At 38.0% G+C, this 13,706-nt stretch overlaps 1 protein-coding gene across 8 annotated transcripts in view; it reads left to right on the top strand.

Moving 5' to 3' along the window:
• SLC39A12 (solute carrier family 39 member 12) overlaps positions 1-13,706 on the top strand; it is a 72,535-nt gene that overhangs the window by 21,522 nt on the left and 37,307 nt on the right. For all 8 annotated transcript variants that reach the window (XM_082385431.1, XM_082385430.1, XM_082385435.1 and 5 more), the window contains 3 exons: positions 3,869-4,041; positions 8,123-8,294; positions 12,063-12,235. In XM_082385431.1, coding sequence (XP_082241557.1) covers positions 3,869-4,041; positions 8,123-8,294; positions 12,063-12,235 — 518 coding nt within the window. The remainder of the gene's footprint in view (positions 1-3,868; positions 4,042-8,122; positions 8,295-12,062; positions 12,236-13,706) is intronic.

The following is a 13,706-nucleotide window of genomic DNA, read 5'->3' on the forward strand; positions in this document are numbered from 1 at the left end:
TAGAGTTGAGAAAGTTTCCCACATTCCCAGGTTATAGAAGAAGTTACTCGTGTTTTCTTCTAGTACTTGTATGTTTGCATTTCTGATCCATTTAGGATTAATTCTGGTGCATGTTGTGAGGATTAGATCCAGTTTATTTTCTCTATATGACTATGCAGTTTTCCTTATACCTTTTATTTAAAATGAAGTGGAAATTATTTCCTCCACTGGTTTGAGATGCTGCTTTTATATAATAAAATGATAAATGCAATCAGGTCTATTTCTGTTTTCCATTCTGTTCTATTGGCCCACTTGTTTATCCATGTGCCTGTGTTGTACTGTTTTACTTATAGTGGCTTTATAGTATATTTTAATTTCTGATAGAGCTAGCCTTCTTCATTGCTCTTCTTTTCAGGGTCTTCCTGGCTTGTTCACTCTTCCTAACAAATATCACCTAACTGTCAAGCTCTGGGAAAAAATAACCCTGTGATAATTTTATTATAATTGCAAAATAATTATAAAATAACTTAGAAATGATATTTATAAGGTGTTGCATTTTTATATCCCATAGTATTTCTATTTGTGAATATCTACATGTGTGCTTTTGTGGAGTGTTTCATTATTTCCCTCACATAGGTTTTAGACATCTCCTGGTACATTTATACCTAGGCATTTAATTTTCCTTTTGTCTCTCTTACCTGGGGTCCTCTCTTTCATTACAGCTTCTAACTGGTCTTTATCTATGTGAAGGTTAGTGATTTTTTTTAGATTAATTTTATAACCTGTTCCATGATTAAATCTTTCATTTTATTTTGCCCTAATTTTTTAGCATTTTCAGACAGTTTCGCCTCTTCTTTTTCAATTCGTGTGTCTCTTTTCTTTGTCATCTAATTACATTGCTTAATAACCCCAATATATGGTAAATATTTTGAGAATGGTCTGTACCCTATCATGTTTTAGACTGTGAAAGAAAAGTTTGTTTCCTCATTGAGTTGAGAGAACAATGATAAAGAAATATATTTATAGTCTTTTATATTAACCCACATATTTACATTTCTAGTACTCTTCATTTCTTCCTGTGGACTTGACTTACCATTCAGATCATTTCTTTTCAGCTTAAATAACTTTGTCTAGTGTTTCTTGTAAGACAGTTCTGCTACCAATGAATTCTCCATTCATTGTTTATCTGGGAATAATTTTATTTCACCTTCATTTTTTAAATTCATTTATTATTTATATTATTTTTTAACATCTTTATTGGAGTATAACTGCTTTACAATGGTGTGTTAGTTTCTGCTGTATAACAAAGTGAATCAGCTATATGTATACATATATCCCCATATCCCCTCCCTCTTGCCTCTCCCTCCCACCCTCCCTATCCCACCCCTCTAGGTGGTCACAAAGCACCGAGCTGATCTCCCCATGCTATGCAGCAGCTTCCTACTAGCTAACTGTTTTACATTTAGTAGTGTATATATGTCCATGCCACTCTCTCACTTCGTCCCAGCTTACCCTTCCCCCTCCCCATGTCCTCAAGTCTATTCTCTACATCATCTGCATCTTTATTCCTGTCCTGCTCCTAGGTTCTTCAGAACCTTTTTTTTTTTTTTTTTGAGATTCCATATATATGTGTTAGCATACGGTATTTGTTTTTCTCTTTCTGACTTACTTCACTCTGTATGACAGACTCTAGGTCCATCCACCTCACTACAAATAACTCAATTTAATTTCTCTTTATGGCTGAGTAATATTCCATTGTATATATGTGCCACATCTTTATCCATTCATCTGTCGATAGACACCTAGGTTGCTTCCTCACCTTCATTTTGAAGGGTTGTTTTGCTGGATAGTAAATCCTTAATTGACCGTTTTTTCTTTCAGCATTTTGAACATCTTATTCCACTACTTTCTGGCCTCTATTTTTCAGATGGGAAGTCAGCTATTGATTGTATCAATGCTCCCTGGTATGTGATGAGTCATTTTTCCATCACTGCTTTCAAGATATATCTTTGTCTTTGACTTTCAACTGTTTGACTATGTCTGGGTTTCAATCGTTTACATTTATCCTACTTGATGTCTGATGAGCTTCTTTTTGTTTTGTTTTGTTTTGTTTGTTTGTTTTTTGACCACGCCCCATATTATTTCCCCAACCTGGGATCTTGACAGTGAGAGCATGGAGTCCTAGCCACTAGACCACTAGGGAATTCCCTCTGATGAATTTCTTGAACATTGTAGATTAAGGCTTTACATCAAATTCAGAAAGTTTTTAGCCATTATTTTCTCCAATATCTTTTTCTACTTCTTTCTCTTTCTTCTCTCCAAGTGACTGCCACTACATATGGGTCAGTATATTTGCTGTTTCCCACAGGTCTCTGAGACTTGTTCTTTCTTTTTCTCTTTGTTCTTCAGATTAGATTATTTCTATTAATTTATCCCCATATTCAGCAATTCTTTCTTCTACCATCTCAATATGCTGTTGCACTCCTCTAGTGAATTCTTCACTTCATTTATTCTGTTCTTCTACTCCAGAATTTCCATTTAGACTTTTATATAGTTTTGATCTCCTGATTGAAAATTGCTATTTATTAATTTATTATTGTCATACTTTCCTTTAATTTCTCAAATATTATTCTCTTTAGTTCCTTGAACATACTTATAATGACTGCTTTGAAGTCTTTGTCTGGTAAATCCAACATCTGGGAATACTCGGATACATATTTATTGACTGCTTTTTTCCCTGGCTCTGAGTCACACTTCCGCATTTCTTTGCAGGTCTCTCTCTCTCTTTTTTTGTTTTTTTTTTGTTGTTGTTGAAACTGGCCATGTAAAATAAAATATTGTAGTAATTCTAGTTTGTAGTCTACTACTGACGGTAACATTTAGGAAAACACCAGAGGTATTTTTTTCACAAGTAGAAAGATAAATAAATCCCAAGAAATTCACCATAATATTCAATTGTTCTCTGTATCAATCGTTTTTTTTTTTTTCCCACACACACACACTGTATTTTATTTTTACAAGAGATAAATAGACTGGCATCAAGCATTGTACATGGATGACCACAACAAAAGCAACAATGATTGCAATTACCAAACATGAAACACACTCATACCATGTCATAATATTGACATTCAGTCCAGTAATCCTCCACTGTAGCAGCTCCCTTACTTTGCAGTGAAAATTGTCAATCGTTTTTTAAGGCTACAGCTGTACCAAGGGAAACTAAACTGCAGTCTGTAAACTGACAACCATACCACAGTAGCCTTAGAAAATGAAGTCTCATTTGTCCCAGTAATCTCGGCTGCTTTTCAATTCCTGTTTCTCTCCTGCATTAAACACTGAAGAGGAAAATGATTAGATTGACTTTACATTAAAGTTATAGTTAATCTACTAAGGATGTATAGTGCCTAAAGGGAATAAATTTTCTAAGGATTAAATCAGTTTCATCTTTTGTTTACATTTGTATAGGGAACACCTAGAAAAAGAATTAGTTGACTTACCAGAAGGCACTCCATTTTTGGAATTGCTCATTTCATCGTGGTTCAGCCCTAAGATCTCAAGATCTTGTGAGAGAATCATTAACCATGTGAAGTATAAATACTCTTTATTCTTTTTTTTGGCCACACCATGCAGCGTGTGCGATCTTAGTTCCCTGACCAGGGATTGAACCTGTACGCTTTGTATTGGAAGCACAGAGTCTTAACCACTGGACCACCAGGGAAGTCCCTAAATGCTCTCTATTCTTGTTCAGAGTAAAACCTTGGCTTTTCATTAGAACTTAGAAATTTACTTAGTAAATATCTATGCTGTGGCCATGTGAAATTGTGATTATTCTGAAGCTGGCCTCTCTTCATTCTATGTGACACCAGATTTTGTATGAAATTTCTAGAACTAGACCAACTCCTCAACACTCTCTGGACTAAAACTACCTGTATCAGAAAAGATAGAATCCATCAACTTCAAAGGAAACAAAACAACCTAACAATCCATGATTGGGCCTACCCTAATGGATCTGTATCCAAGGACCCAGAATCAGATGACCGTCTAATTTCCTGGGATCAGGTATTGTCATTATTCCTCTTGTACCATCATTTGCTATTGTCAAAGGAAGTAGCTGTGAACATTCTCTAAGAGTCGTTGAAAAGTTAAAGGATAATGTAGATTTCCTTAAATGTAGAAATATTCTATTTCCACAGTGTGGGCAGGGTTTTTTCTTTTTACAAGTGGGTCTCTATAGACATAAACTTGAGGTCAAGATATTTAGGAGAATGATATATATTACTCTTTCCTCCACTGGGTCCATACTGAATGCATGAATAATTAATTCAGCAAACCTGTGAGCATTTACTATGTGCTAGTCACCATCATGGGCACCAGGGATAGATAATTGAACAAAAATAGGCACGGCTCCTATGGAGCTAACAGGGTAGCGGGAGGATATAGACATTATATAAAAACTTACAATGATGAATGAACACTTTAAAGTTAGATTAGATTATGAAGAGATTACTTTGGATTGTGAGCAACAGAGAAATATCTGTATAGTAGGTAACACTGAGAAGGATTTTGAGAAAAGGTGATATATGAGCCTATAAACATGTTCATATTCTTATTTCCTAAAGTTGTGTTCCAAAGTACATTCACTAGTCTACCTAGATAATTCTTGAAAAGGGGTGCTATGGTCAAATCTGATTGGGAAATACTGAAGATGCACATTGCACTGTAGCATATTAATGTGTCTGGGGAGGTCCATTAGTAAATAAAATTCTTTAATCTTATTGAATCCAGCATTTTTCAGACTCTTTTACACATAGAAACCTTCCCTGCCCTTATTATTTAAAATCTTGAAAAGTTGATATTCCATGATAATGGCTTACATTTAATGAGTAAATTAATACTATGTATTAGACACTGCACAATTTCACCTGCATTCTTCATGTAATTATTACAACAGCTGTATGAAGTTAGGTTATATGATTGCATCCTACAGATTAGGAAATTGAGGCATGGAGCTAATAAGTAGTTGCTTAAGTTCACAGAAACTGAGGTATATGCATAGTTTGTCTGATGGCATATTCTGTGCTCTGAACAACTATGCTGTTTGAGAAATGTTGATTTAAAGAAATAAAACTATTTTTGTTATTTATATCTTGGATGAGTTAATATTCCTTAATAGGAATTGTTTAATAACACAATCTGCATTTTAAAAGAGGAAAATTCCTTACATATTCCTAACAACAGTGAAGGTCGTTCCTGTAAGTTATGAATGATTGGGCATTATCACATATTTTTGCTATGATATATTTTAAAAAGTGAATATCTATTAATTAGGCCACATATCAAAAGCATCAATTAAAAATGATTTCTTTCAAACTCACACTTAGTATATTCAACTGAAGGTAACAAGAGTTGATGCCTGTATTAATCCTTGTTTGTGAAGTCTCTTTAAATATTTCTTCAGGGCCAGCTCTTAGAAGGGAACCCATTCGTCTGACAGAGACCCTATTTGCATAAAGAATGAAGGTTATTTCTCAAAATTTAGGGGTTACCTACTTAAGGCATGCATCTTCTAAGAACAGTAATCATCATTTTCTATGCTGACTCTGCAAGATAAAGAAAACAACCTCTTTCTCACTTCTTCTCTGTTCCAACATGTCACTTTCTTTGTGACTTTTGAGGGGACCCTAAGGTAAGAGGCTAGATCTGGAGATCCTGCCTGTATTATTTAGACCAGTGATTCTCAAAGCGTTGTCCCTGGACCAGCAGTGTCGGCTGCACCTGGGACCTTGTTGGAAATGGAAATTCTCAGGTCCCACCCCGGAATCTACTGAATTATACCCTACATTTGTGGAGCTCATCGCCCAGTCTTTTAACAAGCCCTCCAAGGGATTCTCAAAACTAAAGTTCAAGAAGCAACACTTCAGAATGTGTTTGTAAAGTTTCCACAGAAATCTGATGATTTCAACACAAGTGTACAAGTATGTTGAAGTTTTATGTGAAGGAATAAAGCTATTTCAAAGGTTAGGGACTGGATAATCTAAATTTCCATTCTATTTTCTTCTTCATTAAGAACATTTTGTCTACCAAAATTTTATAGGATGTAATGAATCCCCTTTAAGGACATTTGTGTTAGTGATTTCAGAAGAAATTTAATGCAACAATAACCTAAATAGTACAGGAACAGCAAGTAAATATCAAGGGCATAGAAGCTTATTATAGAATAACCTTACTCTGTGAGAAGGTATTCTAAAACTAGAAACTATTCAATTCCTTGACAATGAACTGCGGGAAGATGCATGGCATTCTTTTCATGTTTATCTTTCCACTCTCTTACTTCCCAGGCAGGCATTTTTCAATGAGAATGTTTATTAGGAAGGATTCATTATCAGAAGTTTGTTGTTAGTTTCCCTTTATTGTTGCCAGTATTTTTAATGATGAAGTAATTCTATTCCATGATTAATAAATGAAGCAAAAGAGACTATTGTCTTTGGTGTAAATTATTTTGATAAAGGGAAAAAGATCACAAGTTTAGCTTTCTGCTGCTGCTTCTTGTAGTAGAAAACTTTTGGAGTTCTTGCCCAATCCCTTTCTGAGAAATGGCTTTCTCACCCACAGTGCTGGGTCCAGCAGCCATGTTTGAAGAGCATGGTCCCACCTCCTATCTCGGGGGCAAAATTGAAGGAATCAAATGGGTATTTGACCAAGAAAACCCATCTATAGCTTTGCTGAACCAATCAGATCTGTCAGGATTTGCAGACTCAATCCAGTCTTGGGTTCTTGGATGGAAAGGTCACTTTAGGGTCAGGGCTTATATGGCCATGTGTTTATTAAAGAGAGAAGACCAGACTTTGGAAGGAAGTAGATGTCTGCAGAGGGAAACAGAAAGAAGAAAATACTAAGCCCCAAAAAGACAGAGAAAAGTCATTGGTTCTAATTTTCCAGCTTCCGGTTCAGTTCCTCTTGAAATGTGGCTGTGCTTCCCATCTCAGACATCCTCTGTAAGCTTCTTGCATCCTCCTCTTGGTGTCTGCTTGTTTGAGTAGGTTCTTTTCCATGCAGCCAAACATCTCCCAATCAAGATAAAGCTCTTTAACCCTTGGAATCATCCCAAAGGATTTTTTGTGTGGGAGAAACCAGCAAATGTGTCATCATTATTTTCTCATTAGCCATGTGCCTTTGTTTAAAATCCCTACTTTCTACAGCATGGCAGATCAGACAGTCCTTGTATACATCACTGACTTTTTTAAAGATACCTTACTGTAACTAAAGATCGCACTGATCTTGCATTGAGGTCTTATTTCAATAGAAGACACCCATTTGTGCGAGTGAAACTATACACCCTTCTCATCCACATATGAAAACTTTTCAGTGTAATTTTTGATGCACAAAATGTCAGCCCTTAACACTTCTGAAATGGACAGATGCTTTAAGGCAATTTTTAGAGACCCGTTTCATTTGTTGTTTTCTTCTACTTCTTATCTCATAAATATCCCTACACAATATGAAAAAAATCACAAAGATTTAGATAAAAATTAGTGAAATCAGTAGGCAATAGCAGTGATTTCCGTTGTTTTTGTGGTGGAAGGCTGTCAAGGGACAGAGGTAGTCATATCGTTCAGTGTTTACACACCAGCGAGTTGATACAGCATTCACTTTTTAAAATATTACCTTTACTTTTATTGCTTTTGAAAATGCATGTTGCCTACAAAGGCTTACTAAATCAGAGAATATTAAAGACGATGACCTCATACCTCAGAGCTCCTGTTTATCCTGTGAAGTTTTAGCTTTGTTACTAATACAAAGCCATCCGCCCTCAAGGTTTCCTTAGGCTGCTGGTTAGAACACTATCCAACACATTGTAAAACACGGTGCATCTCTTCAGGAAAGAAAAAAGTGTGCAAAACTCCTACTATATAATACTCAGATTGAAAGTGAGATACAGCTGCTTTAATCAGAGATGAAAGATAATCCTGGGGAATCATTTATGGACAAAAGGCTTCAGGGAGACACACATAGTAACGGCTTTGTGTGGAAGGGCTGACTTGAGCCCTTCCACTTGGTTCTGACTCCTCAAGAATGGTAGTCGATGGGGAATTTGGTTCAGTGCTGAGGATGGTAGCAGTGTATGTTCTTCCTCCTACAGACTTGCTTCTCTGCTGGACAATTGGTGGAGATATTTCTACAGAACAAGCTTTCAGCCATTTCTAAGGAGGACTTTAAGCAAATGAGTCCAGGAATCATCCAGCAATTACTGAGCTGTTCTTGCCAGCTGCCCCAGGACCAACAAGCAAAGCTGGCACCCCCAACTCCGGAGAGTAAGTTCTGGTTCTTTGCTCGGAAAGCTAATGCACACAGTGTATGCAATAATGGCGGTGAGTGAAGGGTACGTACCATATACCAGGCACCGCTCTAAGCATTTTACATTGATCAGCTCATTGAGTCCTCACACGGTGCTACCAGCTAGAAATTATTATTATTATCCTCACTTTAGAGGTGAGGAAACTGAAGCACATAGAAGTTAAGTGACTTGCCCGCGGACACACAGCTGGTAAGTGATAGAGCTGGGATTCAAACCCAGACAGGCTGTTTTTAACCACCTATGCTATACTGCCTTTCAACGAATATTTTATATTTTGTGTATAACTTATATAAGTCAAGTTTGTCCCCTGTATTTGACTCAAGCATGGACCAGCTTCGAAGTCCATAGTTGAGATGTGGCATGTTATATGAGAAAGAACATCAGTGTTGGGGTCAGAAAGGCAGAGCTGAGTCATGCCTTCTTTCCCCAGCCAACTCTGTTGGCATATATCATATATCTTCAGCAATCTCTTTATATCCCAAGCCCGTCTCTTTCTCTGCACAGTGGGAAGCAGTGATATTACAGGGCTTCCTATCCATTTCCACATTATGGCACACAGTAAAAATGAAGGCACATTGGGGTAAACCAAAGAGTCTGTTCTGGGATGGAGGTGACCAGGGCAAGGAGGTACCAGCCTCTGGGTTGTGGTTGGCAGTGTCAGGAAGTGAAAGGATCAATATTTACACTCACCTGTGACCCATAACATCACTGCAGTAGGTGAGCACTGCTGTTAAGACTTCACAGTATACCAGTGAAGTTCCAATGGGCTAATGCGTACAAAAATGCATTCTGTAAATTCAAAGCACCTGCCATTTAAAAGGCAAAAAGAAAAAAAGAAAAAAAATGGTGGCCTAAGAACATCTATGATGGATAGTAAAAATATGACATTTAACTATATTTAAAATATTACCATTGATCTGAGGGCCTTACATAGTTTTCAGAACTGCTTTTCTTTCTCTTTGAGGTAGTCTGCAATGCCCATCATAGCAGAATTGTTCAGTTACTTATTTCTAACTCATAATGGATTCTACATCGAGTGATTCATTTGAAGATTGTGAACAAAAACATGCCAGGCCTATATATCTAAGACTCCACATTCACTGAGAGGAAAAAAAGCTTCATTCAAAGTGAGCAGCTAAATAATTCAATACCTTGTGGTCAGAGATGGCTCAAAAATAGATCTGTATAACCAGACACCTCCCTGGCACGGGGTCTGGTTATACAGGCCAATTGGGAACAGGGTTTTGGACTGAAGATCCAGGAAAAAAGCTTAATTCCCTTTTTAATGAACTTCTAGACCCTTCTAGGAAATAGTCTTCCTGAGAAAAATCCAAACAAGTCATACTCACTAAAGAACCTAGAAAAACACCACCGCCCTCAATTTAAAATGTTGCATCATATAACTAAAGAGAAAGGTTTGTGTTGTTGGCCTTTTGAAATTACAGGAATGTAAGACGTTAAAGAGGGGAAGACACAGGGAGACGTTATTAAGAACACAGTGTTCGGTACGCTGAAACTCAACCCCTAAGCACCACCTTCAACTGAATTTCCAGGAAAGAAGGCTATGGCCGTGTAGAAATCTTTTCAGACCTGTTCAAAGGAGCTGCTCAGGATTGGTTAAGAATTTAGTTGGTAGGTCCAGTTCTGTTGTAAGGATGGGAAAGATTTATATCAAATCTGACTCCAATCAAGATGCCATGACACTATGTAGGGGACTAGAGTAAGTCAGCCGAGTCTGGTGACCACGAAAGTCAGAGATTTTGTGGTTTTCAGACTGTTCTTGCCACACAAGAGCGGGTAAAACTGACTCACAGGAGACCTAGGAAGATTTACAAGCTCCCAAGGAATGAAACATCCTTTCTCTTCCAAAACCACACTGTAGCTGTCCTCAGGACAATGGAGAAAGTAGAAGAATTGAAGAACTTGAAACTTTGCCTTTTGCCTGGGAAATGTCAGCCCCTAATTTGTCCTTGTTGAGTTCCTGACATTTCCTGATCTTTTGTAGCCAACATAAAAATGTGGCAACTTTGAACTTTATTAGGCACCCAGGTGCTCATGTTAAACTTCAAATGTCTTTAATTTATCTGTTAGTCAAGAAGAATCACTTTCCCACTGAGAGTCTATTTGTGGAAGAATGGGATGTGAAACTTGGTTAAATATCTCTAGGGATTTTTTAACAACATGGGTATTAAATTAGAGCAAAATAAAACCTCTAGGCAGGTGTATGATCATTCCAGACTATTTCTGTTATTTTTTTTTCATGTCGTAAAAAATACATGCAATTTACCATCTCAACCCTTTTAAGTGTACGGTTCGGTAGTATTGAATATTTTCACATTGCTCTGCAACAGATCTCTAGAAATGTCTCATCTTGCAAAACTGAAACTCTGTATCTGTTGAACAACAGCCGTTTTATAGATTTCCCTAGCAGCAAAGGAGTAGCGGTGAGAGTGGGAAAAATCAAGGTGTGAAAGTTTTTTGCCTCCTCTGAGTACACTACCAACTTTATTTTAATGTTCGATCTCTGTATAATTTAGAGCTTATAATTCGATAAGGGTCCTCTTCACATCACAAGCCTATTGTCATCTTACCAGCTAGTGTCATTCACATGACCTACTGTGGAGAACGAATGTCCCAGAAAAGTATAAGAATGATGAGAATGCAACATCTTCAATTATAACACATTTTAAGATGGTAATTTCTTCAAATCCACAATGGGCTTTAAGTGCAATAGTATGATAGCTGAAATTGTTTGATTTTTTATCCATCTGTGGTCAGGAAAGGAAATGATAGTTTAATTTTGTAATTACCTACCTTCATTGTTTACAAACCATTTGGCCTGACATTAGTAACTTCTAAGTGGAAACAGAGTATTCTCTCTGAATATCTGCAACCAAAGGAAAATGGTGTGTGAATATTGTTTATCCCCAAATCATATATACTTGACTCTGAAAGCCATTTCTTCCTCTTAATCTTTCCCTTTCCATTCTTCCTTTACCCTTTTATTTCTTCTCCCCTCCTACATATTTGTTTCTGTTTGAATAATTGTAAAAAAATTGCACTTTCTGAACATTTAAAAAATCTAGAAGCTTAGAAATACAGAATAAATTTTAGGGGTTATAAAAACTTACTGCAATAATCCAAAAGGTAGGCTGTCCAAATTTATATTATCATCCATTACACATTGACTGATCAGTTTTTACCAACACAATCGCTCGTTTTAGTCACTGAGAATAATAAACACTTCTGACGTTACAAATAATTTTGAGAATTTTTGTAAGAAAGTACTCATTTTGTCCACAAATATTGATCTACAGTGGCCCAAACTATATGCTCCTTCTGTAACATTGCTTCCTTGCCTTCGAAATGTTTCAATGAAATGAAATGACAAATATTACCAGTGTCTGTCAATAGAGGTTGTAGTTTAAAGTGAGAGAAATTATTTTCTTTGGGGGTAGGAGGTAAGCTAGCTCCTTGCTTGCTATGGTGATTTTTTTCATAAGGGGTAGTCAGGATAACTTCAAAGCAACAGAGTAATTTGGAGAAAGTCTTTTCATTCTTTTCCTTGCAAATTAAAACCTTGAAACCTTTTACCCAATATAGCACTCACAAAACGATTTTGTATCCCTATTGGTTATAGTATAGGCTGGGTTCTTCTGGCATGTTCGCTGGCAGAGGCCCTCACAGGGGCTCTGACTGTTTTGCAATCTCCTTTTGGGCTCAGAATACGGCTACAGCACCATGGCAGTAACGCTGCTCACGCTGGGCTCCATGCTCGGGACGACCCTGATCCTTTTCCACTGCTGCGAGGAGAACTACAGGCTCATTTTACAGCTGTTTGTGGGTCTGGCTGTTGGGACACTTTCTGGGGATGCTCTCCTGCATTTGATCCCTCAGGTAAGCGGCTGTTTTCCGTTTCAGATGGAGTGTTGCTAATTTCTCCTTACTTTGCGCCACTGGAGGTGTTTATGCAGAATTTCACAGTGGCGTGGGTGCATAGATACAGTGGCCAGTGTTTTCCTTGATAATCAGTATTATTTCCCCAAAACCCTGGTAGGAGTAAAGAGATGATTAATCATTAGATCCACCAGGTTATTCTTATTTTTGAAATTTAGAACTATGTGATCAGATATGGATTCCTATTAACAAAAGTTCAGGAAGTGTACGTATCTATAAATAAAAACAAATGGGCTATAAGATGTACTGGTTTTTCTCCGGTGGCCTCCAGCCCTCATCAGATCCATGCTCTGCTCTTCTCTGCTGTCTTTTCTGCCCCTGAAGATGGCACCTCCTCAGCTCCCTTGCAGGCTGGACTGCTGTTTGAGTTCCCCCAGTGGGTGCACAACAGAAAAGCCAAGGCAGGAGGAGAGAGTGGCAGGGGTATCTCTTCCCCGCTCCCTCCCTCCAGCACTGGCTCTAGAAGCAGCTGATTACCCTCAGTAATACACCTCCTGCAGGAGACCTCCTCCCTAACTTCATCTCCCACTGAGCTTCAGTAATTGAGCCTCAGTTATTTCCAACCTTTGCCCTTTGCCCTTTCAGCCCTAAGAGTGATAATGGTTCCCTGGGGTTGCCAGTTTCCGGGTGTCTCATTATCCCTCGTTCATACCCTTGACACCTGCCCACACCTCTGTCATAGCACCACCATTAACCTCTCTTCGTTTGAACCATCAAAATGAATTTCTCTTTCTTGCCCAACTATTAGCATCTAGATTTCCTTTAAGAAACATGCAATCTCCAGGAAGCTGGCTCTTTGCTGAAGTCTTCGGAGGCTCTTTATTTGTCAGAGATGAAAGGATTAGGACCAGACATGCAAAAGAGTTCAGGGAGGCGGGTCTTCAGATGAGCTTATGTATCCCTTCTGAAATCTCTTATGGTAGATAATGATGAGCAAATGATTTCCCCCACCTCTCACAAAGTCTGAGATGTTAAAATTTTCCACAAGCCTCTGGCAATTTCCTGCAGGGTCCCTCTTGTTGCTTAGAGGCTCAAAAATTATTACATGTTCTGAAAATTGCAAAGTGAGCATTGGAGAAATGAAACAAACCATTATTAGTTTTAATTTCCCTTATAATCTAATTTTCTGGAAATATTTCAGGGCTTACTGGCTTGAGGCGGTGGCCGAAGCCTGTTTCTAGGTCATTGCAGCGGCTGCAGAGCTGTTCATTGCCCAGGATCCTGGGAAATAGCAACAGGATCTTAAGGCTGCCTGGGTCTCCCCGAGTGGGAGAGTACACAGCCCAAGGCAGCAGGGGTGGACGTTGGGGGGAGTGGGACTCTCCACCGGCCCTACAGAGACATATTACAGAGGGGAACTTAGCTGGGTTTCACCTAGAAGGCAGTTGCTTTACTTGAGGAAAGAGAGGAG

The sequence above is a fragment of the Balaenoptera borealis genome (assembly GCF_965194805.1).
Source record: "Balaenoptera borealis genome assembly, chromosome: 3".
Lineage (NCBI taxonomy): Eukaryota > Metazoa > Chordata > Mammalia > Artiodactyla > Balaenopteridae > Balaenoptera > Balaenoptera borealis.